At 43.2% G+C, this 22854-nt stretch overlaps 1 protein-coding gene across 2 annotated transcripts in view; it reads left to right on the forward strand.

Annotated features, from left to right (window-relative positions):
• The window catches only part of MAP2K5 (mitogen-activated protein kinase kinase 5), a 285287-nt gene that overhangs the window by 27260 nt on the left and 235173 nt on the right, over positions 1–22854 (forward strand). For both annotated transcript variants that reach the window (XM_004711938.3, XM_045285767.1), the window contains exon 3: positions 7703–7770. In XM_004711938.3, coding sequence (XP_004711995.1) covers positions 7703–7770 — 68 coding nt within the window. The remainder of the gene's footprint in view (positions 1–7702; positions 7771–22854) is intronic.

The raw sequence follows: 22854 nt of genomic DNA on the forward strand, positions 1-22854 counted from the left end.
ATGTACAAATGTGGTTGACACACTGGATGTATGTGTGGATTGTGATAAGAGTTGTATGAGCCCCCAATAAAATGATTTGAAAAAAAGTTGTATGAAACTGCAACAACTCAACAGCAAGAAAAATACCTCAGTTGTACAATGGGCAAGGGACAGGGCCAAAACCTTCACTAAAGAGGACAGTCAAGCAGCCAACAAACATGAAAAATATTTGTGGTCTGAGCCATTAGAGAGATGCAAATCAAAACTATATTGAAAGAACATAGTACCCTGGCTAAAATGACACAGATTAGCACCCCTGCCAGAGACAAAGTGAAAACCTTTAACAAGATATTAGCAAAAACGTGGGAGAGACCCTTATCCATCGCTGGTGGACTGCAAAATAGTACAACCACTATGGAAAATGGCATGACGCTTTCTCAGAAAACTAGAAATAGAACTGTTCTATGATTCATCATGGAGCCCCTGTGGCATAGTGGTTACGTAGTGGGCTGCTGATCTGCAAGGGCGGCAGTTTGAAACCACCAGCCACTCACCAGGAGAAAGAAGGGGCTTTTCTACTCCCGCAAACAGTTAAAGTCTTGAAACTCCAAGGGGGTAGGTTCTACCCTGCCCTATAGGATCATGAAAGTCATCATCAACGTGATGACAATGAGCTTGTTTGTTTGTTTGTTTGTTTGTTTGATCCAGCAATCTCACTCCTTCATATATGAGGGGTACCCCCCCCCCACCAAAAAAAAACATCCCAGAAAAAAGCTCCACTGGGTGCAGCTTTGGTTGTACGCATTCGAACCATTCCTGGAAATAATGGGCCCTAGAATATGAGTTGGAGGTGGAAAGACACAGAGGCGGGCCAGGAGGCAGGAGTGTGGAGCTCGAGGGAAGCTTGAGCATGAAGATTTGACCAGAGGGCCTCGTCTCGTCCTGCCGAGATCACCAGACTGCCCCTCAGAGGACTTCTGAACTTCCCCGCTTTCCTAGTCGTTCTCTTTCTTGCTGTCTTCGTGACTTTTGCCATTATGTTTCATTTCTTTGCTCTTGCCTTAGAAACATGTCTTTGCTGTAGTTCTAATTGACTTCCACCTGGCACTGAAGGGATGTGACAGATGATGTATTATATATTGCCTTAACTTTCTGACATTCTTGGTTGAAGCTACCATGCACCTCTCAGAAGCCCTCTTGGGTCCTTGTTACTGCAGTAGGTGCTGTGTGGCAGGCCGCTCCCAGCGCCTGCTGTTTATTTTAGGCCCTGTGTTTGCCCTTCTGACCGCCCCTCCTCTCCTGCCCCTTATGCCCCTTCTCTTGGTTGCTCTTGTGGATGCATGTTGCTTCAAATAAAATTGCTAACAACATATGGCCCGTTATGATTCTCTTTCCCCAAACTCTGCCATTTTGTATATTTGTGACACACTGCAGATTTTGTGAAGATTGCTTCATAATATTTGTTTACCATCTGCTGCACTCTATTTGGTATCTTGCTAGGATTTTTTCCTCCATTTTAAGTGGCATTAACAAAATCCAGCCAGTACATAGACTTTCTGGTTCTCCTTTTGCTTCCCTAATGTGCTGGAAAATCATATCCCTCTGCTCCAGGCAACGAGAGAAGCCTGGCATTCTCGCTGTGAACCAGTGTATCAACTCCCTCCCCCCCCACCCCTTCTTGGTCATATCCACGAATTCGTTTTTTGGTCAGATGGCAAAGAACCTCCCTGTGTAAGACAAAGAAGAGTTCGAATGATTTTCCCCCTACTTCTTCCTACCTAGCGCCACTACTTTCCGCCCATATTTACTGGCATCTTTGTGCTGTTGAAACACCTTGTGCCACTTGAGTCACATTTTCTGATGTGTAGGTCCAGTGGGTGTCATTTTTATAGCCAATCAGGTTTTGCAGGTAAACGGACTTGCTGGATGGACTACATCCAACTTTTGATCTAAAGAGTAGTTCAGGGTTTTGTCTTTCTAAGTTGTTTGACACACATATCCCTTTTTTTACCTTTCGCTGGCTTCTCACCCAATGATCTCATGGGCTTTAGAGAGAAGCGGATTCTTACTGCCAGTGTTAAGGCTAATTGTTTCTTCTGGGGCTGCTACCATTGACCTTGGCTTTTTAGCTGAACTACCAATCGTCACCTGGGTGTGGCTACCAGGGAGATGAGTGGGTTTTTTGGACTGAGTCTCCTCTTGGATAAAAACACACAAACATTAAAGAGTGCAGCAGTGTCCCCTAAAGAGTAATTTGCCAAGAAAACAAATACTTACATAGAATTAGTGATGGGAAAGGCAGAAACCAGCAACAACAGCAATAACAACAAAGAATCAATATTCGGGGGGAAAAGATTGGGTGCTTTTTTTTTTATCGTTTTATTGGGGGCTCATACAACTCTCATCACAATCCATACATACATCAATTGTGTAAAGCACCTTTGTATATTCATTACCCTCATCATTCTCAAAACATTTGTTCTCCACTTAAGCCCCTGGCATCAACTCCTCATTTTTCCCCTCCCTCACCACTCCCCCCTCCCTCAAGAGCCCTTGATAATTTATAAATTATTATTTTGTCATATCTTGCCCTGCCCGACGTCTCCCTTCACCCACTTTTCTGTTGTCCGACCCCCAGGGAGGAGGTCACATATAGCTCCTTGTAATCAGTTCCCTCTTTCCAACCCACTCTCCCTCTATGCTCCCAGTATCGCCACTCACACCACTCGTCCTGAAGGGATCATCCGCCCTGGATTCCCTGTGTTTCCAGTTCCTATCTGTACCAGTGTAGATCCTCTGGTCTAGCCAGACTTGCAAGGTAGAATTCGGATCATGATAGTGGGTGGGGGGAGGAAGCATTTAGGAACCAGAGGAAAGTTGTGTTTTTCATTGTTGCTACATCGCACCCTGACTGACTCATCTCCTCCCCGAGACCCCTCTGCAAGAGGATCTCCAGTGGCCTACAGATGGGCTTTGGGTCTCCACTCTGCACTCCCCCCTCATTCACTATGGTAAGATTTTTTTGTTCTTTGATGCCTTATACCTGATCCCTTCGACACCCCGCTTGTTTACCTTCAAGCCTTTAAGACCCCAGATGCTATACATTTTGATAGCCGGGCACTATCAGCTTTCTTCGGCACATTTGCTTATGCACCCCATTTGTCTTCAGCAATCGTATCATGGAGGTGAGCACACAGTGATATGATTTTTTGTTCTTTGATGCCTGATAACTGATCCCTTTGGTACCCCGTGATCACACAGGCTGGTGTGTTCTTCCATGTGGACGCTGTATTAATGACTGGGTCATGTTAGCCTGATTTTATCCCCAGGCTTGATTGGCATGCCTCTTTCGGCATAGCTGAAGTCTGTCTTTCTCTCAGAGTCAGATGCCTGATGGACAGCTTCAATACTTGGCCCCAAAATTATTGTCGAAAAGCTGTTCTAGCCCCTTGTCCTCCAGTTTTGTTTGTTTGGTGTTTTCTGGAGTACCTTGGTAGGGTTTTATAGCTACTTTTATGGAACTTCTCGGCAGGACACTTTTCTGATAGCTGGCCTCTCTCACGTTTTTTTTACTGCAGTAATCCCTTCAGAGATTCATAGAACTCCAGACTTGTTTCAAGTGGCTTTACAGGTCCAAGCTGGCTTTGAGAACTTGAACTCGCCACTTCCACTCCCCTTTTTTCCCTCTGTTCCCGATTCAGGGACGATGTGATTTCAATGATCTTTCTGGAATTTGATTCCTCTCTTAACAAATTGTGGAAAGGTTTTTATATTGCTTTATTTAGCTACAAATGCACCTCCCATACCAACCCATGTGAACAGTACTTATTGAGGACTTATATGTATTAAAATTTGAATGTAGACAGGCTTTAAGAATCATTTTATTGGGGGCTTGTGCAGCTCTTATTACAATCCATCCATCCATCCATCCGTCCATTGTGTCAAGTACATTTGTACATTTGTTGCCATCATCATTTTCTTTCTACTTGAGCCCTTGGTATTGGCTCCTCATTTTCCCCCCTCCCTCCCTTCCCACCCCTCCCTCTCTCATGAACCCTTGATAGTTTATAAATTATTATTATTTTTTCATGTCATACACTGACTGATGTCTCCCTTCACTCACTTCTGTCGTCCGTCCCTCTGGCAGGGGGTATAGGTAGATCATTGTCATCGGCTTCCCCTTTCTCCTTCCACTTTCCCCTTCCCCTCCTAGTATCGCTCCCCTCTATATTGGTCCTGGGGGGGGTTATCTGTCATGGATTCCCTATGTTTCCAGCTCTTATCTGTACCCATGTATGTGTTCTGGTCTAGCTGGATTTGTAAGGTAGAATTGAGGTCTGATAGTGGGGTTGGGGGAAGCATTAAAGAACTAGAGGAAAGTTGTGTTTCATAGGTGCTATACTTTAGCCTGACTGGCTTGTCTCTTCCTTGTGACCCTTCTGTAAGGGGATGTCCAATTGTCTACAGTTGGGCTATGGGTCTCCACTCCATACTCCCCCCTCATTCACAATGCTATGATTTTTTGTTCTGGGTCTTTAATGCCTGATACCTGATCCCATCGACACCTCATCACACAGCCTGGTGTGCTTCTTCCATGTGAACTTCATTGTGTCTCAGTTAGATGGCTGCTTGTTTATCTTCAAGCCTTTAAGACCCCAGATGCTATATCTTTTGGTAGCCGGGCACCATCGGCTTTCTTCACCACATTTGTTTTTGCATCCATTTTAGACAGCCTTTTTTTGTTAACTATCATCTTGGAAGCTAGCTCTGGTGCAGAAATTAGATTCACAAAAACAAAAAGATTATGTTCAGGCTGGGAATTGTTCTTTAACCAAGTTCAAGACTTCTCAAGCATAAATACTTTTTAGTTTACATTTAAACAGAGAATTGGACTTGATTTTAAAGCAAAAATGTAAGTTCCTCTCTGTGTGGTGCTATATAATACTATTACCTTTCCACTACATCAGGGGAACCCTGATGGCATGGGGAGTCATCTGCTGGTCTGCTCACTGCAAGATCAGCAGTTCATACTACCAGCCACTCCCTCCGAGAAGTGAGGCTCTCTGCTATGCTATCGATTTACCGCCTCAGAAGCTCACAGGGACCATGCTGCTGTGTCCTGTAGGGTCACAATGAGTTGGAATAGACTTGATGGGAGGGAAGCTTTCACTGTGTCTGCCCCCCCATCTACTACATTTTAAAGAAAGCTTTTCAACTTCCCTTTGAATATCTACAACCAATGTGGAAATTCCTTCCTTGCTTTTCCACAACTGGAGAATGGCTGCTCCTACCACCAGCCCCTACCTGTGTTTGGCTCTAGAGAGTCCAGACATTGTGAAAAGACAGAGAAAGAAAGCACTAGACTCCTACAGACTCCTTAGGCACTTGGCAGCCTTTCTGTTTCTGAAAGTGACCAATATGCCACTTTCCTACCCCAAACCAGACAGGTCTTGGTGGATTAATAATGGCAGCCACTCCCCACAGCTACCAACTCTCTAGACAGTGTGACTTGATGACAGTGCTTCCGATTGAGGTGGGGCACTCGGCGAGAGGCACTCCAGCCCCGAGATGCCAGATCCAGGAACAAGTTCCTGGGAAACAACATCTTGATGAGATGTTGGCTTGGCCACTGAGCAGGGGCTGGCCTAAGTGCTGATTTCCTTCCCGCTGTCAGATTGCAGTTGGCTGCTGAGGGTAAGAAGGAAGAAGGATTTTGCTCTGAAATAGGCTAATTGGGAGAGAGCACCTCGGGCTCCCCCAGACTGCTCACAGAACAGGGACTGTCTTCAGAACTGTCCCTGAGAGTGCCCACTGAGGTGAGGGGCAGACAAGATCCACATCTGAACCCCAGGCCCCTGTATAATCAGTAAAAGTTCCCAGAGCGTGCCCCGCAAATGTATTGTCTTCATGATGGGATTCTGTCTGTGGTCATCTAGACCTCGAATCCGAGCGATTGTTGCATCTTATCAAGTGAGTCATGATAAGCCCGCGAGTGACCAAAAAATAATCCTAATGATTGTTTAGTGTACGAAAGCTGAAGCACTGAAACAGGAGTCAGGCCCTTCCAGTTTGTCGTCCCAGGAAGCTGGGCACTCCTTCCAGGAAGGCTCCCGCCGCTCAAGCAGTTCTGGCATTGTTTTCAGCCGTGCAGTTAAAGCCGACCACATAGGCTGTTGTCACCACTGACAAATCGCTGTCTTTCAGAGGATGAGGTAGCTTTCTCAGTATTTAGAAAGAGCCAGAGTCATTCTGCGCCCTGCCTGGCAGATGGTGTGGGTGTGGGACCAGGCCAACAGTTCTATTTGGGGTCAACAAATGAGATAGAATATTCTCATCTGGTCTGTCCTCGGGTTCTGAAAGCAGTTTTTGAAGAGCTTCTTTAAAATGTGTGTAATAAGAGACACATTTTTTAAATCGGTAGATTATTTCTTAGTGTGGCTCCTTTGATGATCACATCTATCCAAATGGCTACCTTCTGGTTGTGTGTTTTCTAAAGTCCTCTTAAAACTGTTGCATTATTTTAATGTAACACGAATGACCCCTGCAATTTATTGATGATCAGAGAATACCCAATACAGACGAAACTGCCCCGAGAGAGAAAGAATGAGCTGCTGGTAGCATGAACTAAGGAACCACGTGTGTTGGGGTTCATCTTCCAAAAAGACCCCCATTTCTTCTCTTCTAAAAGGAGAATAGTGACCAAGCGGATGCCGCTATCAGGGAGCTGTTGTTAGATTGTTGATGAAGTGCTGCACAGGAAGCACAAATTGCGGCACCTTGTGTATGCTCACCCACTGCCTTCGAGTTGATTCCGACTCATAATGAGCACTGTACAGGGTTTCTGAGGTTGTAAATCTTTTTCTAAAAAAATCATTTTATTGGGGGCTCATACTACTCTTATCACAATCCATACATACATCATTGTTCCAAGCACATTTGTACATTTGTTGCCATCATCTTTATGACAGTGGACGACCTCATCTTTTTCCTGCTTGACTTTGGTAGTAGTCAATAAATGATAGTCATCTGTACCATGCTTTTGTGACTGATCAGTTACCCAGGAGATACCCAGGAGAGAGGAAGAGCAGAGAAGTCGAGGGAGAGGGTGCTGTTTGGGAAGCATTTTTAAGTATTATTACCAGAACTACACTGATCTCTCTCTCTCTTTCTCTCTCTCTATTTTTTTTAAGTTTTCAAACCAAACCTGTTCTAGTTATACTTATTTTTTGAAGATAGGTATTGTGAATGACACAAGCATTGTTGTAATCTGGGCTATCCTTAAAATTGCTTTCCCATTTTTTTTTAAGATGCTAGGGGGCCTGGTGGTGCCTCCGTGAAAGCGCTTGACTGCTGACCGGACGAGTTAGTGGTTCAAACCCACTGGCCACTCAGAGGGAGAACGATGGTGCAGTCTGCGTCCATGGGGGCACAGCCCTGCCAGCCCCGAGAGGAGCTCAGTTCTGCCCTATAGTGTCGCTAGAAGTCAGAATTAACCAGCACTGTTTTTTGGTTTTGGGTTTTAATTGAGATGCTAGAAAAAGAAAACTAATCAATGACCCTAATGTTCCCCCAACCTATAATGTTGAGGGTTTGTTTTTTGTCTTTTACAGTTTTTAGAATTTATAATCTAATTGTAAAAAACCAATTGTACATGTTCCTTCCTAGCATGATTTTTGTACATTTAAAAAATAAATCTCATTACATTATGTTGATTTTTAAACAGATGAAGATGAAGATGGTGATCGAATTACAGTGAGAAGTGATGAAGAAATGAAGGCAATGCTGTCATATGTAAGTATATTACAAATGAGGACTATTTTTTAGAATGTTAATGTAATTGAGGATGATGTTCCCCAGGCATAGTGAGGCTATGGAAGTTAAATTACAGTTGTCATAACATTGCGCTGTATCATATGTAAGGTTTTCAAAGATCCTCGTATGTGAAAGTTAAGGGCATTCTTTTCAGAGGACTGTACACTTACTGATCATATCATGAACATTAAGAATAATGCATCTTAATGACTTTTGCATTAGGTATGGTGCAGACTAAATGGACTATCAATTTCCTGTATTTTTTATGCAGTACTTAAAGTAACGGCTCATTAAAAATGAACCCCTGGGCTCTAAAATATTTTTCAAAATCTACTTTCAACTGGAGATCTCTTTCACCCTTCGAAACAGACTATAGTATACTGTAGCTGCAGGCTTAATATGGAAACACGGTTTAAAGAGGTGCTCTGAGTTATTTTATGTTCTGTTCCCTCCTCCCACCCCAAGATGAACTACAGGGTTACTTGCTGAATCCAAGTGATTTGAATCTATCCAGAAATGACTTTTCTTTCGTGTTTCAAATGTCACTGAAATTTCCCATTAACATTTGTTTCTAAGGAAAGTAGATAACAAGAGAAAGGAGTGTCCTTCAGAAACTTTAGTGTGATGCTTGGTAAATTCAAGTGCCACACAGTGAAAGTGAGCCCAGATTGGAGTTTTCTTCTCTCTGTTTCTGTGTTTGTAGTCTGTTTCCAAAGCCCTCCCCAGTGTTGTGGCTGAAAGAGCAGAGACCACCCTCCCCTCCGGCTCCCTGGCCTTAGGCAAATCACTTAACCTTGCAGAGCTGCTGCTGCCTCATCTGTCAATTGTGGATAATAATACTTGTCCTTTCTGCTGCGCAGGGCCATTGTAGTCATCAATGGGGGCAATAGATGTGGAAAGTTAGGAGTTCTATACAAATGCAAAGTGGGGTTTGGTGGAGCCCATGGACCCAGGACCCGTGTGTGTGGCTCAGTACAGAGACCACCTTAGCCAACTGGTGAGGTTGTACGTTTGTGAGAGACCTTTGCTTAAACCAGGATGTTGTTTCATTGTAATGAAAACCGTAAAAAAAAAAAAAATAAATCTGTGTGGGTTTTCTCCAGTAGTTTTAATTTAGGGTAGGAGGAAAGAGAACAAGAAGAATGGCATGATTAACAGAGCATTGCTTTCAACCAGCACAGAGCAGGAAAAGTCAATTTCCCATTGACTTCCCATTAACTTATGTGGGAGTCTTTGTGTACTGAAAATTTAGAGCTGGGCTCATCCGTACCTTGAAAGGCAGGGAAGATTGTCTGCTGAAAGGTCTAGCGCAGGTATTGATAGATAGGCTAACTCTCCAGAGAATGTGACAAGAACACTCTTGGAAAGCACACACAGATGGGTTCGGGTTTTCTCAGATAGATCTCTTGCAAGAATGAATTACCAGTGAACTCTCATTAAGTATCTGACATAACCATACACAGGGGTATGCTTTCAGTAATGTGCTTTTGGAAGGATCTGACAAATTGTCCTTTTTTGGGAACATTACCGAGGGTGATCATAGCAACAGTTTCCATTTCTAAGAGCTTGCTATATACCAGTTGCTTGAGGTATTTTATTTACTTTTAGTAATCACTCTGCGAGGTATGTACAGTTATCTCTGTTTTTTAGATCTGGGAACCGTGGCTCAGAGACTTCCCCAGGATCTTACAACCAGATGAATGCAATTATGGAATTTATGTTCAACTTCTTATACCATGCTCATTCATTGGCTTACACTGTTTCTCTGTCTCTCTCTGTCTCTGTCTCTGTCTGTCTGTCTCTCTCTCTCACAACACACACACACACACTCACACCACCCTTGTAAATTATTATTAAATGCTGAGTGATTTCTGTTTTTATAACACCTCAGTTCAAATACGTGTAACATCTCTATCCCTAACAGTAAGCTTATTCGAGAAAATTCAGCATTTGCTTAATGTTTTGTTGTGCAGTTCTTCTTATAACTAGTAGTTCCCAAGGTTTCTCAGGAGCTACTTGTAGCTCCTACAAAGAGATCGTCCAGCTCACTGACTCTGAGGTAATGAGATTGTGCAAAGCAGCCATTTTTTATTTTGATATCAAGGGGCAGACCTTAGCAGGTAACCTACTTTTGCCTTATGAGCATATTGATAATATTAGTGAGCTAATAAAATTACTGTTACCATCACTTGATTTGAAAACACAAAATTGTGGGAGTTAAAGATTCAAACTGTGGACAAGGCATAATGCCAGAGGTAAAGATGGCCATTGTTCTTAAGTGAGCTATGTTGGCTGTATGTAAAATCCACTACAATATTATTTTTTGCTACTTTGGTCTGAGAGGTGAAAATGTTTGATGAATACTGGTTCATAGATTAGGGTTTGACGACTCCAAGTCTCACTAGTTCACTCAACAGATATTGATAGCAACTGAGTCTCCCCAATCCCGAGTGTTTGGACCAAGTTCAAGATGAAGATAAAAATAAATGCGTGAGACTGTGTTAAGTCATTTCAGACTTTCATGGATTTCCTTTCCCCGTGTCTGTTGCTATAATCCCCGCAGTCACCTGCCCTTTTTTTGCGTCCAGCATAGGTTCCCAAACTCCTCTGGCCTACTGTTCCCCTTTCAGAAAAAAAAGAGCTCGGCCCTCCCTTGGCAATGAAGAACTTGGGTACTATTAGCCCAGCATCCGGGATAAAGTGGAGGTATCTGCTTTTGCAGCTCCTCTTGGATCCTTCCGGCACCCGCAGGGGGCGATATTGCTCACTTTTGGAAATAACTGGTGTCACTGAATAAACACTTAACTGGTAAAGAATAGAGAAAACCCCTCAAAAGTACAAGATTGGGTGGTTGTCATTTTGATATGTCTCTTGCGTCTTATTGTTGAAATTCCGTTGGGGACCAGTTTTATCATAAGGAGAATCATTTGGACCTTGTATCACAATTCATTTTGATTGATGATCCTCAAGATTACCAGCCTAAAACTAAAAACTTTCATTGGTCTTTATTTTTTAGGTTCTGCTAGGATCTGGAGAATTTTGTCTCTGGATTTGGTGTGGTGGCCTAGGGAAGATACTGACAGATAGCTAAATATATATAGAAAAATCAGCTTAGGTTTGCATGTAGAACATAATAAATGTGTGGTCAATTTGGTATTTCTTTAAAAGCAATATGGGAGGAAGCAAAACTGGAAACACTTTGTACTATAATTCCTTTACTTATTCTCCCCCAGTTTGATTACAAATGTTAAGTGATCCTAAATCTCTGCATTAAAATTAAAAAAAAAAAACAAAACCCAACCTTGCAGGATTACCTTTGTTGTTGTTGTTTTTCTTAGGCAAACATTTTCTGGCTTTGAACCAACACAAGCCTAAGTTTTAATCAGTAATTTTAATAGATTTTTGTATTAGACCTGAAAATGTTGCCTTTTTAATTGGAAACTTATCAATTATTTAAATCAATAGCAGCCATAGTAGGCTGCTAATTTTATGTGTGCCATAATAATGGCACGCAGTGGTTTTTGATGCATGTGACACGTGGAATATTGTATTGTGGTGAGGATTTGTCATGACAATATGCTGTTGTGTGCTGTTAAATAATAACCAACATATTAAGCCAAAGTCTGTTGTCACACATTAGTAGCATTTTATGTATGTTATTTAGAAGTCATATTCCTTTTTTCATTAGATATATTTTTAAGAGATAATGAGAAGAAAACAAAGCTCTAATAAATTGTCTTTTAAGAAAATATAAAGTAATTTGGTCTCCAAGGAGATGTTTAATGTATTGAAAGAATTCAGCAGCCAAACGTTATCACAGAACATTGTGATAGTTCTCTGCGTTTTGTTATGCGTTTGTGTTAATCAACAATCTGTGTTTATAGGGTAGTTTCTTGTAAGTTATGTTGTTAGAATATTCCACTTCTGGGATCATGGCTTTTCCTCTGACACTATTGTATCTTTTTAATTCCTCCATAAAGTATTTTTTAATTAGAATGTGAAAAGTTTTATTAGAAAAAGTATATATGTGTGTGTGTGTGTGTATAAAAAATCTACCTCTTCTAAAAACTAAATACCTGATCATTGCCAATTATTTAAAAACCCTGTTAAATATTCCCTTTATGTAGTTCATTTTCAACCCCCCTTTCTCATTTCCCAGACAACTTGAAAAGAGTGTGCTGCTTCGTTTCTCTTTCCATTTTCATGACTTGGTTGTCCGGTAACCTTGCCTTCATTTCCTTATTGAGTCAACTGACAGGTGAAGCCCAGTTTATTAATCCATCATAAGCTCGATCTATCATTGAGACCCCACTCTAGGAAGGGGCGATTTTAAAGTGAACCCCTGCTTTCAGGTGACTTTCATTAAGAAACTCAGCAGTCCATCTTGCTTTTGTAAATAGACTCATGTCTGTTTCTGCCAAAGCCTTATGTGTAGTAAAGGCTTCATTATATCTTGTTCTCTGAGGACTTACTGTAAGGCCTTTGTGAGTGGAGTGCAGTATTAACAAGAATCATTTTCTTCATTGTGTCCACTCACCCTCTTCATTCCATTTCCCACATTGCCATAAAAGTATGGGGCGAGTTTTACTGTAATGTCTCCCCGAGTGGCAGAGACCTTGTGTTGCCGAGGACTGTAAGTATTCCCTTTGGTGTACTTGACCATCGTGTACCTTGTTAGATGCTGGACACCAGGAGGGCAAGTACTTTTTGACCCCTGTAGCACCTTGTAAATTGGGATACGATTAGCTTCATCCTGGTTTACATAACTCGAAGATTGCCTCTAAAATCATAGTTACTCAAGTAGAGTTGGTGAGCGTACTCTAAGAGGTCCTGGTTCCCTGTTCTTTCATTTCACAGACAGGGACATTGCGCGGCCTAGATTCAGGGAGCCCTGGTGGCATGGTGGGTTAAGTGCTTGGCTGCTGCATGAAAGGCTGACAGTTCAAACCTACTAGGAGAAGCACGAGGCAGTCTGCTTCGATGAAGATTTACAGGCTTGAAAAGCATATGGGACAGTTCTGTTCTTCCCTATAGGATTGCTGCAAGTCAGGATCTATTTGACAGCAGGTGTCGGGGTTGGTGGTGGTGGTGGTGGTGGGGGGGTCAAATTCAGTCAGAGATCACGTGGCTAATCAATGTAAAAGCCTAGACACAGACCCAGATGATATGACTCCCAGTGGCTTCACGCTTAGAGGTCTTTTGTGATTGCTGTTGGTTTTTTGTTATTTTATTGCTATTTAAATGATGCTATTGAGGTTCTGCTGAGGGTGCTTTGTGAATATATATATATATATTTTTTATTTTTTTTCCTGAGAGTGAAAAATAATGCTAGTTAATTAGAATGTTAGTCTCCCCGAGTTTGGCCACTTCCCAAACTTTTGTTGTTGACTTGCTTCCTACCTTATAGGACGGAGTGGAACTGCTCTCTAGGGTCTCTAAGGCTGTCACTTTCTGGACGCACAGGGCGGATTCTTTCTGCCACTGAGCAGTGGGGGGAGGGTTGGGGGTGAGCTGCTGACTTTAGTCCGTGCCAAACACTAACCCACTGTACCACCAGGGCGCCTCTGAGTTTGGAACAGGAAGGTAAAAAATTATCTGTGGTCTTTTGAGGTTTTATGAGGTTTATCCTTGTCTACAAGGCTGTTTTACCACAAAAATTAGTTTCCTACTTATTAGTTGAACATTTAACAGCCTCGATGCCCTTGATTAGAAAAAAAATTCTTTTGTACGAACAAAGACGTTGGAAGTTCGTTTTCTCATTGGTGTTTCTGGGTATGCCCCATATTAAATAGACCCTACTTTGTTATACTTGGCAAATGGGAAATTTTCTCAGCCTTCAATAAATGGTTAGTTTTCTAACTTAATGCAATTCTCAAGAACAATAGGTAATATAAGTAATATGAAAGGTTTCTAAAAGTTTATGGAGCAATGGCATCAAAGATGGTAGACCTTGTCCTTGACCCTTTTGAAGCCCCTCAGATTCTGACAGGGTGGGAAACAGTGAAGAGGAACTGAATGTGTTGTTTAGAGAATTGCTGAGCTTATGTGCTGAGCAAATGGCCTGCTCTAAGTTGTTAGTCAACTTATTTTGCTTTGTTTTTCCTCAAAGACTTCCCCTACCCCCACCCCAACCCGGATTATCTTAACTCCTTTCTCTATGTTTGGGACTCCTTTGGGACTGTGAAGTGACCTTGAAATGGTGATAAAAATGAAGCAGCCATTATTATTTAAAAAAAAATTTTTTTTAAATGTTTTTGGTGAAAGTCCACAGTAAGTTAGGTTCCCATTTAATCTCTCTCTACAAATTGTTCAGTGACATTGATTACATTTTTCACAATGCACACATTAATTCCCATTATTCCATGTCTAGTGATTCTGTTTCCAATAATGTACTTTCTCTGTCCAACTCCCCTTACTGTCTCATCTTTGGTTTCGAGGTACAGTAGATCGGTTTTTTTTAAAGAGCACATTACTTATAGGAGACATTCTTTTTTTGAGCCAATCTGTTATTTAGCTGAACCATGATTTCTGGAAGTAGTTTCCCTTCAGAGTTTAAAGGGAATCTCTGGGTGATAGTCTTGGGCAGTCCTGTAGGATCAATTGGTCTGGTTAGTGTGGACTTTCTTTTAGTATATGTGCTGCCGGAGTGAACACTGTCTGGACTTTTTAAGAATTAGAAGTCTGTTCTACATTTTTCTCCCATTTTATCTGGATCCATGTATTGTGGTCTTGATCAGAATGGTTAATAGTAGTAGCTGGCTACTACCTAGTTCCAGTCTCAGAGTAGATGAGGCCTTGGTTCTTGTAAGACTGTCAGTCTTTGGTTTCCTTACTTCTCGTTTGTTTGGGCAAGTAGAGTTGTATCTCTGATGGCCACTCACAAGTGTCTAAGGCCCTAGACACGACTCACCAAATAGGGATGTAGAATGTAGACTTTATAAGCTGTGTTACGCCAATTGACTGAGTCATGCCATAAGACTATGGTCCAGTAAGCCCTGATTTAGCCTCTTGTGCACTATTTTGAGGAATTTGGTGATCTATGGGCTGCACACTGAACTGTTCATCATCAGGTCAGTGGTTTGAACCCATCTGTCTCTCCTTAGGAACAGGATGAGCCTCCCTGCTCCCTTAAAGACCCAGTCTGGGGAACGCCGAGGGCAGTTCTGCTCTGTACTGTAGTTCTCTGTAAGTGGGACCGACTTGTTGGTAGTGAATGCGTGAGAGATCATGTGGCTTGTTTGCTAGCAAGGAGCAGAAGCATATTCAAATTAGTGTCAGGACAAAGGTTGCATTCCGTGGCTCTCGGAAGCAAAGGGAAATGAACACAAGGTTGGCAGCAGGCCGCTCTGGGGACTCTCAGGATACGAGCTTTGGGCATGGCTGTTTCATCGCTGCTGTGGCTCTGCTCCCATTTCAGCTCCATTTCTGCCGAGGGCTCAGCACAGCCACACCGCTAGGTGCCCTACAGAACTGGGAGGTATTTCAGCCATCCACCTTGGGGCTGGGGCTGGGAGCTTCTCTTGGAAGAGGACATGAACTGGAAGGCAATGGTTGGCATCTAGCAGTGGGATTGCTGTGGGGCATGCCAAAGGTGTTAGACCCTTGTTGGCTTTGTGCTTTTTATTCGAAGCAAGAAGGTATTTTCTATATATTTCTGAACGGGATTGTAAATTTGCAGCCATGCAGTACAATTAGAGGAATTCAGTAAATTGTTAACATACTGAATATGTTCCCAAAGGTCATTAAAAACTTCAAAATAAGATGCTTTTCTCTATGTTGGGTCTGTATTTCCTACTGCCTTTTCTTCATTTATTAACAGCAGCCGAACAGTAGGCCAACGCTTCATCAAAACTCCATTTGAACAGACTAACGAAAGCAGCCTATTTATAATGGAATGCTCCATTTGGCTTACTGTCTGTGTAGCCTGATGGTCCTGTTTTATTTAAGTGGCAGGTCCCCTGAAGCTACTATTTAAAATTCTCCTACTTTAGAAGCCTCACAGAACTGTGGCAGTTTAGAAAGAGGTGAAAGGTCAGCGGACACAGTGCTCGAGCTCACCATGACGATGGCTCGGAGAGCTCCCGCTGAGGCGAGCCTGCGAGTTTGGGACCTTCTGCCAGTGCACATCGTCTGACACTTCCAAGGAGAATCATATCAGCCTCCATGTGGACCATCTGGAGCGTCCTGAGAGCCCTTTACCGTTTTACTATCCAAAACCAAGAGCCTTGTCAGTCAAGTTGCTGTCTCTTTCGCTTCCCAATCATTAATAAAACACATCTCTCCGATGACAGTAGCTGACAAACAGGCCTCAGAGCCGTTCCCTGTTGGCCTTTTCACTGGAAGACTTTGCATAGTGATTTTTTTTGTCACCACCATCTAATCTGTCCCTGATGCGACGTGGCCCGCTGTTATGGATTCATTTAAGGAAGGACATGTGCACATCACAGGTACATTGTGGCAAAGGCAGGGAGGTGTCTCGGGGCTTGAGGACACTGGAATTGAGATAGGTCAGAAGAGCAGTTCATTCGGCATTGAAAATAGATGGCCTTCACCGGGTGCTTTGACTACCAGGGCAGGTGTGTGGCTGTGAGAGGTCAGCCCCACAGAGCAGAGGCCTCCACAAGCAGAGCATCAGGAATCATTGAAAGAAGCTGGGACTGATGACACAGCGGAGCAGTGCGCTAATTGAATTTGTAGCCATCTGACAGAGGGAAGACTGTTAGGGTCTTCACTGGGAAAACGAATAAATTAACGATGGACTGCAAATAGTTGGTTAGTTTATTGATTATTGCTGTAATTACTGACTGGGCTACATATAATGGGGCATGCTTGCAGTATTGATGAAAGAGGAATTTGAAAATTTTATCATTAGTCGGGAAAAAAAAACCTGAACAGCTAGTATATTCCTTATAAGTTGAAATACTATACCAATTATGCTGCCTGTTAGAAGACCTGCTAACGAGAGATTTAGGAGATTGTCCTGTTATAAATGTAAGGGAGAATAATAAATCACCCCGATCTGCCCTCTGTGTGGGAGACTTGCTGCTCAGAAAGCGAGGAGGCATGGCCAATGAGAGTAGTTACTATCGCTGCATTAGTCCCTACCTGCCCCCTTCCCTCGAATAGTTGTCGAGCTCCTATCGTCTGTAAGACTCAGTGCTAGGGACTAGAAGACAGTGTTTGCGTATGTTTTGAGGGGGGCACAAGTGTTTTGGACATCTGGGGAAAACCCAATTCTACCTTACAAATGTGGCTAGACCAGAGGATGCACACTGGTACCGATAGGAACTGGAAACACAGGGAATCCAGGACAGATGATCCCTTCAGGACCAGTGGTGTGAGTGGTGATATTGGGAGGATGGAGGGAGGGTGGGTTAGAGAGGGGGAACCTATTACAAGGATCTACATATAACCTCCTCCCTGGAGGACGAACAACAGAAAAGTAGGGGAAGGGAGACGTCAGACAGTGTAAGATATGACAAAATAATAATTTATAAATTATCAAGGGTTCATGAGGGAGTGGGGAGAGGGAGGGGGAAAATGAGGCGCTGATGCCAGGGGCTTATGTGGAGAGCAAATGTTTTGAGAATGGTGAGGGTAATGAATGTACAAATGTGCTTTATACAATTGATGATTGTGTTAAGTTGTATGAGACCCCAATAAAATGATTAAAAAAAAAAAACAAAAACCAAAAAAAGAGAAAATCTGGGGAAAACCATTTATCCTTACCCCCAAATTTACATGCATGCATCAACAAACATATCAGGGCCCTCAAAGGATCTCCACTTCACATACAAACTTCAGATGAATAACTCCACCATTGGAGGCAATATTGATAAGCTTCCAGAAGGGCAACAATGTTGCTCATAAAATTTCCCTGTACTTATTTGTATTATTTATAGTAATTCAGTGATTGGTGGAAAGGGACAGAATGCTGGCTTAGCCTCAATACACCGATTCATTAACTTTCAGGTCTACTTGGTTCAACAAACTAAGGCTTTTGTGTCATAGTGTCGGTGTCATCCTGTGGTTATGCATATTTGTCTTCTGTGCACTGTTCTTTGGACGCGAGACAGGGTCCAGCTAAGACTTACAAGATTCGTTCAGGAGGCTCTGTGTGCAATGGGTAGCACCTTGGACTCGAGGGAGTAAAAGATTAAATCAAAAATATTGCTATAAAGGGCCTGCTGATACATGTATACACTTATCACAGATAAAATGTGCTTAAAGTGCCTCTGCTAACAGTGGATAGCTGCATACAGATCATCTTAGTATACTTTTGTCTTAATATGCTATTTAAAAGTAACAAAAACAAACCCAGCAAACACCTTAAGAGACAAAGTTCAGTCAAAACGGTGGCTTCTGAGGGGTCTGCTGGCTAGTTCAAGGCGGAGCAGGCCACTCAGGAAGTTTGTGGGACCCCAGAGCGGTAATTCTGGTAGATTTTTTTCTCAGAGGACACACACGGGACAATCAGGGAAGACGTTTTAAGCAATGGAAAACTGGATTGGTGAGGGAAAGGCCAGGGCATTTATGCTGAGGAGCTTTTTCATCCTGACAAGGACCTGCTTATTCTTCACAGGTAGCACTGACTTTTTCAAGCAGGGCAAAGAGAATTTCATTGGAAAATCACACCACAGCTCCCCTACACCCCTGATCTTGCGCCTATAGACTTCTTTTTACTGCCCCAACTCAAAAACCAGTTCGAAAGCATAGGAGCTGAGTGCCCCAAGGCTGTCCAGCGTGCTGTTTTGATGTGGTGTGGGCTAGAGAGATGGAAACCCTGTCTTCAGAAGTGTACAGCCTTGAGGGAGGATCACGGAAAACGGTGTCTTCACATTTGGGTATTTGCGATTTTGTGGCAGTGCTTCTTGACTTGCCCTCGTATCCCTGTACTGTCCGCGCTGCTTTCCCAGATGCCAGCTCCTCGCCCCGGGTCTCTGTAGCCCCTGTACGCAGTGAGGGCGCAGGGGTTCTTTCCATTCCGGGAGCTGAGGGTGCTGAGGCATAAACAAATTGCATGCCTCTCTCTCCCAAGGCTGGCAGTTTTGAACCTGTGACCTTGGGATTTACAGACCTAACATGTAACCCACTATGCCACCAGGGCACAAAGCTAATAGTGAATACAAGAGCGCTTCAAAAAGTTTGTGGGAAAATGGAATTAAGAGATCATGGAATTTTTCCATGAACTCTTTGAAGCACCCTTGTATCGAGTTGGACCTGAGCTTGCTCACTCACTGATTTGCTCATTCATTCATGTAACAGATGTTTATTTGGCCTTGTGATGGGTGGTGGGGGGCAGCGACTATACACACTCCATGCCCTTACAGAGTACATGGTTCAGTTGGAGAAACTGACAGAAAAAGAGTTCAATATGAAAGGACTTAGATGAACTCCGAATTTCTAAGCATGGTGATAAGTACTATAATATGCTCTGTGTGGTAGTTACATAATTTGTTGTCAATTTGAGACTTAAGAGTTAAGGGGTGAAGTCTAGCCTGTCAATTAGGTCGCAGCTTGATGACCTCATTCGGAGGTGCCACGGAGATAAGTAGCTCACTGGAGGTGGGACACAGACACACTCCCTGGGAGACATAGCAGCTGACAAGCTGACAAGACACATGGACCTGCGCTAGTGCCCTGAGCTGGAGAAGCCATGTGGAGACCCCTACCAGCGCTGAGATGCTTACAGCGCCACTGGATCCACAAGACTTCCCACCCACTGGCCTGCGATCTTCCTGTGTTCAACATCTTTTCATGTGTTTTGTGAGTCTGAAGAGGACTTTATAGATTGATATTGGACATATGGGCTAATATCGGACTTACGGACTTGCTCCGCACTGGGCTGGGACGTTTTCTCAATAGTCGATTGCTCTTGTCTATAAAGCTCTTTCTTATACATATACAAGGGCCTCTGTGAATTTGTTTCTCTAGTCAACCCGGACTCACACACTCTGTGATCACTAACCAGGAGTACCCATCCAGCCTTTGGGAGACTGGGAAGGAAGGGCCTGCCTGGGAAAGGGGATTTGGGCAGAGCACAGTCTCCCCAGAGGTGCCAGAAGGGCTGGTGCACTTGGAAAGAGCATGCTGTGGTTCTGTCTGTGTGGATGGTGAGTGGGAGGGAATGAACGAGGCTGGGAGAGAAGGTGGGGTAGACTATGGAGGGCCTTAGAGGAAGACAGCGGTTCTCAACCTGTGGGTTGCGACTCCTTTGGAGGGTCAAATGACCCTTTCACAGGGGTCGCCTGATTCATAACAATAGCAAAATTACAGTTATCAAGTAGCAACGAAAATAATTTTATGGTTGGGGGGTGTCACCACCACATGAGGAACTGTATTAAAGGGCCGCGGCTTGGGAACCCCTGGCGTAAGAGAACAGAGGAATGACATAGTCAAATTTCATGTTTCCGGCTATAATCTGGAGCGTGACTTGGGGGTGGAGTTGGGGAGAGACCTGAGGCTGCCCACATGAAGGACTGTGGTGGCCTGGACCAAGGTGGTGGCCCAGCACAGACTTAAGAACTAGAGGAGGTATAGCATTAGTAAGCCCCAGATGGACTGACCATGGGGAAAGAAGGAGAGACACTTAGAATTGGTTCTGATGTCTTGTTTGGGAACCTCAATCCTGATGATACTCCTCATTGAGATGGTGAACTCCGGTGGCAGACGGCAGATTGAGGGCATGAGGGAGGAGTGGGAGAAGTAGGGAATTCAGTTTTATTGGCCCCGTTGAATTTAAAGAGCCTCTGGACAACCAATTGGATATGTTCCGAATCTTGGGAGAGAAATCTGGGCTGGAAGTAAAGATTTGTGATTCATCAGCTCCTAATTAGTCTTAATGACTCCTCTGGTAATTGAAACCTTTGAAGTGGCTGAAGTAACTCAAGGAGAGTATAAAATGAGAAGAGAAGGTTGATGAAAAACCATGGGGGAACTCCAGCATTTAAAGAAAGGGGTGGGGGAGCACTCATAGGACACCAAGTGAAGTGACTCGAGAGGTCGGCTGAAAGCAAGAGGGTCCCTGAAACCAGAAAGGCAGGGCCAGCTCAGGTGTCTTGCATACTCCCATGCTACACTTGCGTCCCCAGGCTCTTGGTAGATTCGGTGACTTGGCTGGACCCACACAGGATAGACGAGAAGCCAGACTCTGCCAGCCCACACTCCACCCTGTAACCTGGTTTATTCCGTTTAACCTTTTGAGGCATGAGAAAAATGGAAATAACCCACCTTTGAACCCAAATAGTAAACGTGTTTTATGTTGGCTGGTGGATGGGGGTTGGGGGTGGTGAATACGAAAGGACCATTTGCTTCTTCTCTGCAGTAGAAGGGATGGCATTCCAGAATGAGCTTGTCAGAAGGTAAATGAAGAAACGTAGATGCATACAAGAGAGACGGGCGCACAGTAGGTATTCAGCTGGGGAGGGTCTTTTTTGACTCTTTCTCAAACTCTTTGTCTCTCCCTCATCTTTGAAAGAGAAGTTGCACCTTATAAAATCCAGCTGTACTGTTTTGGAACTCCCAAGTTTTATATGGCAGATTTCCATGAAGTAAAAAGGAGATTGTAATTATCGATTGAATCGCGTTGTTTAGAATTAGAAGTAGGTTCATAACAAATATGAAGGCTGTTTGATAAGCTTGCAAAGAAAACAAAGCCAAAAATTGTACTTGCTATCCCCTTGTTGAATCTGGGCCTCTGTTTCAAATTAATTAGATTTTTGGATAACTATGCTAAACTTTGTCACATTCTTATTAAAATTGTTGAAGGGTTTTGAAGACTCTCTCCGAGGGACTCTGAAACGAATTTGAGACTGGTACTGGAGAGTCCATTTGCAATCACAAAGCTGATTAATCTTTTACTGTGTTGGCTTATTGATTTTTGCTGCAATTACTGCATATAACGAGTTGTGCAAGGGATACCAGCTGTCTTGGTTATCCAGTGCTGCTAGATCAGGATTCCACAGTGGATGGCTTTAACCCACAAAAAGTATTCTCTCACAGTTTAAGAGGCTAGATGTACGAATTCAGACGACCTGCTCCAGGGGATAGATAGCGTTCTCTCTCCATAGGCTCCTTGCAATAGCTATGGGCCCAGCGTTCCTTGAAAAGCCCCATTAGTCTTAGCATCAATCTTCCCTTGGGCCTAGAAGGTTCTCAACCAAGGGATCCTGGTTCCAAAGGGTATGCTCCACTCCTGGCTCTTCTTTCTTGGTGGAAGTGAAATTCCTGTTTTCTCTGCTTGCTTCTCTCTCCTTTGATTGCTTCTGAGATGGAAGTGTGACTCACAGAAAGGTGGGACTTGAGTAAGTTCATGACTAGAGTCAAGGTGTAAGAGTGTAACTTGAATCATATCCTCTTGTAAGGTCGATACACCTCTTACTAACCTTGCCTTATGAACATTTAGAGGTTAGGATCTATAGCACTTCCCAAAATGAAGGGTAATTACTTCACGTCACAAAATGGAGGGCAGCCACACAGTTCTGGGAACTGTAGCCTAGCCAAGTGGGCACGCATTGTGAGGAGACACAATTCAATCCACGATACCAGCAGAAAATATATTTTATAGCTATTGCTGGTGCATTCAGTTTGAGTGCAATTATTTTATATTTTTTATACGTGATTAGTATTGTATTTGTAAATGTTGGAACATTTCTACCCAGGAGGAAATACTGTGGTTTGTATTATTTAAAACTGTATTTTAGGAGATATATATATATATTTCTTAACTACCAATAGTGGGTGGCAGTACTAGTTCTATCACTGCACTTTGATTTGGGACCTCACGAGTTTCTTTTGCATGGGCTTATATAATAGTCTATGCCATGAAATTTGGAGGACAGTTACTTGGCCAACTCACTGGAGGAGACCCATATTCATACACATTCCAAAGAAGAGTGGCCCAACAGAATGCTTAAAATATAGAGGGGTGGCTCAGAAGCAACAAAGCCCACATGGAACAACATATCAGCCTATGTGATCACGAGGTGTCGAAGGGATCACTGAAGACAAATGGGTGCATAAGCAAATGTGGCGAAGAAAGCTGATGGTGCCCGGCTATCAAAA

Source organism: Echinops telfairi, unplaced genomic scaffold (assembly GCF_000313985.2).
Source record: "Echinops telfairi isolate 266 unplaced genomic scaffold, ASM31398v2 ScPeMD7_7475;HRSCAF=8513, whole genome shotgun sequence".
Taxonomy (NCBI): domain Eukaryota; kingdom Metazoa; phylum Chordata; class Mammalia; order Afrosoricida; family Tenrecidae; genus Echinops; species Echinops telfairi.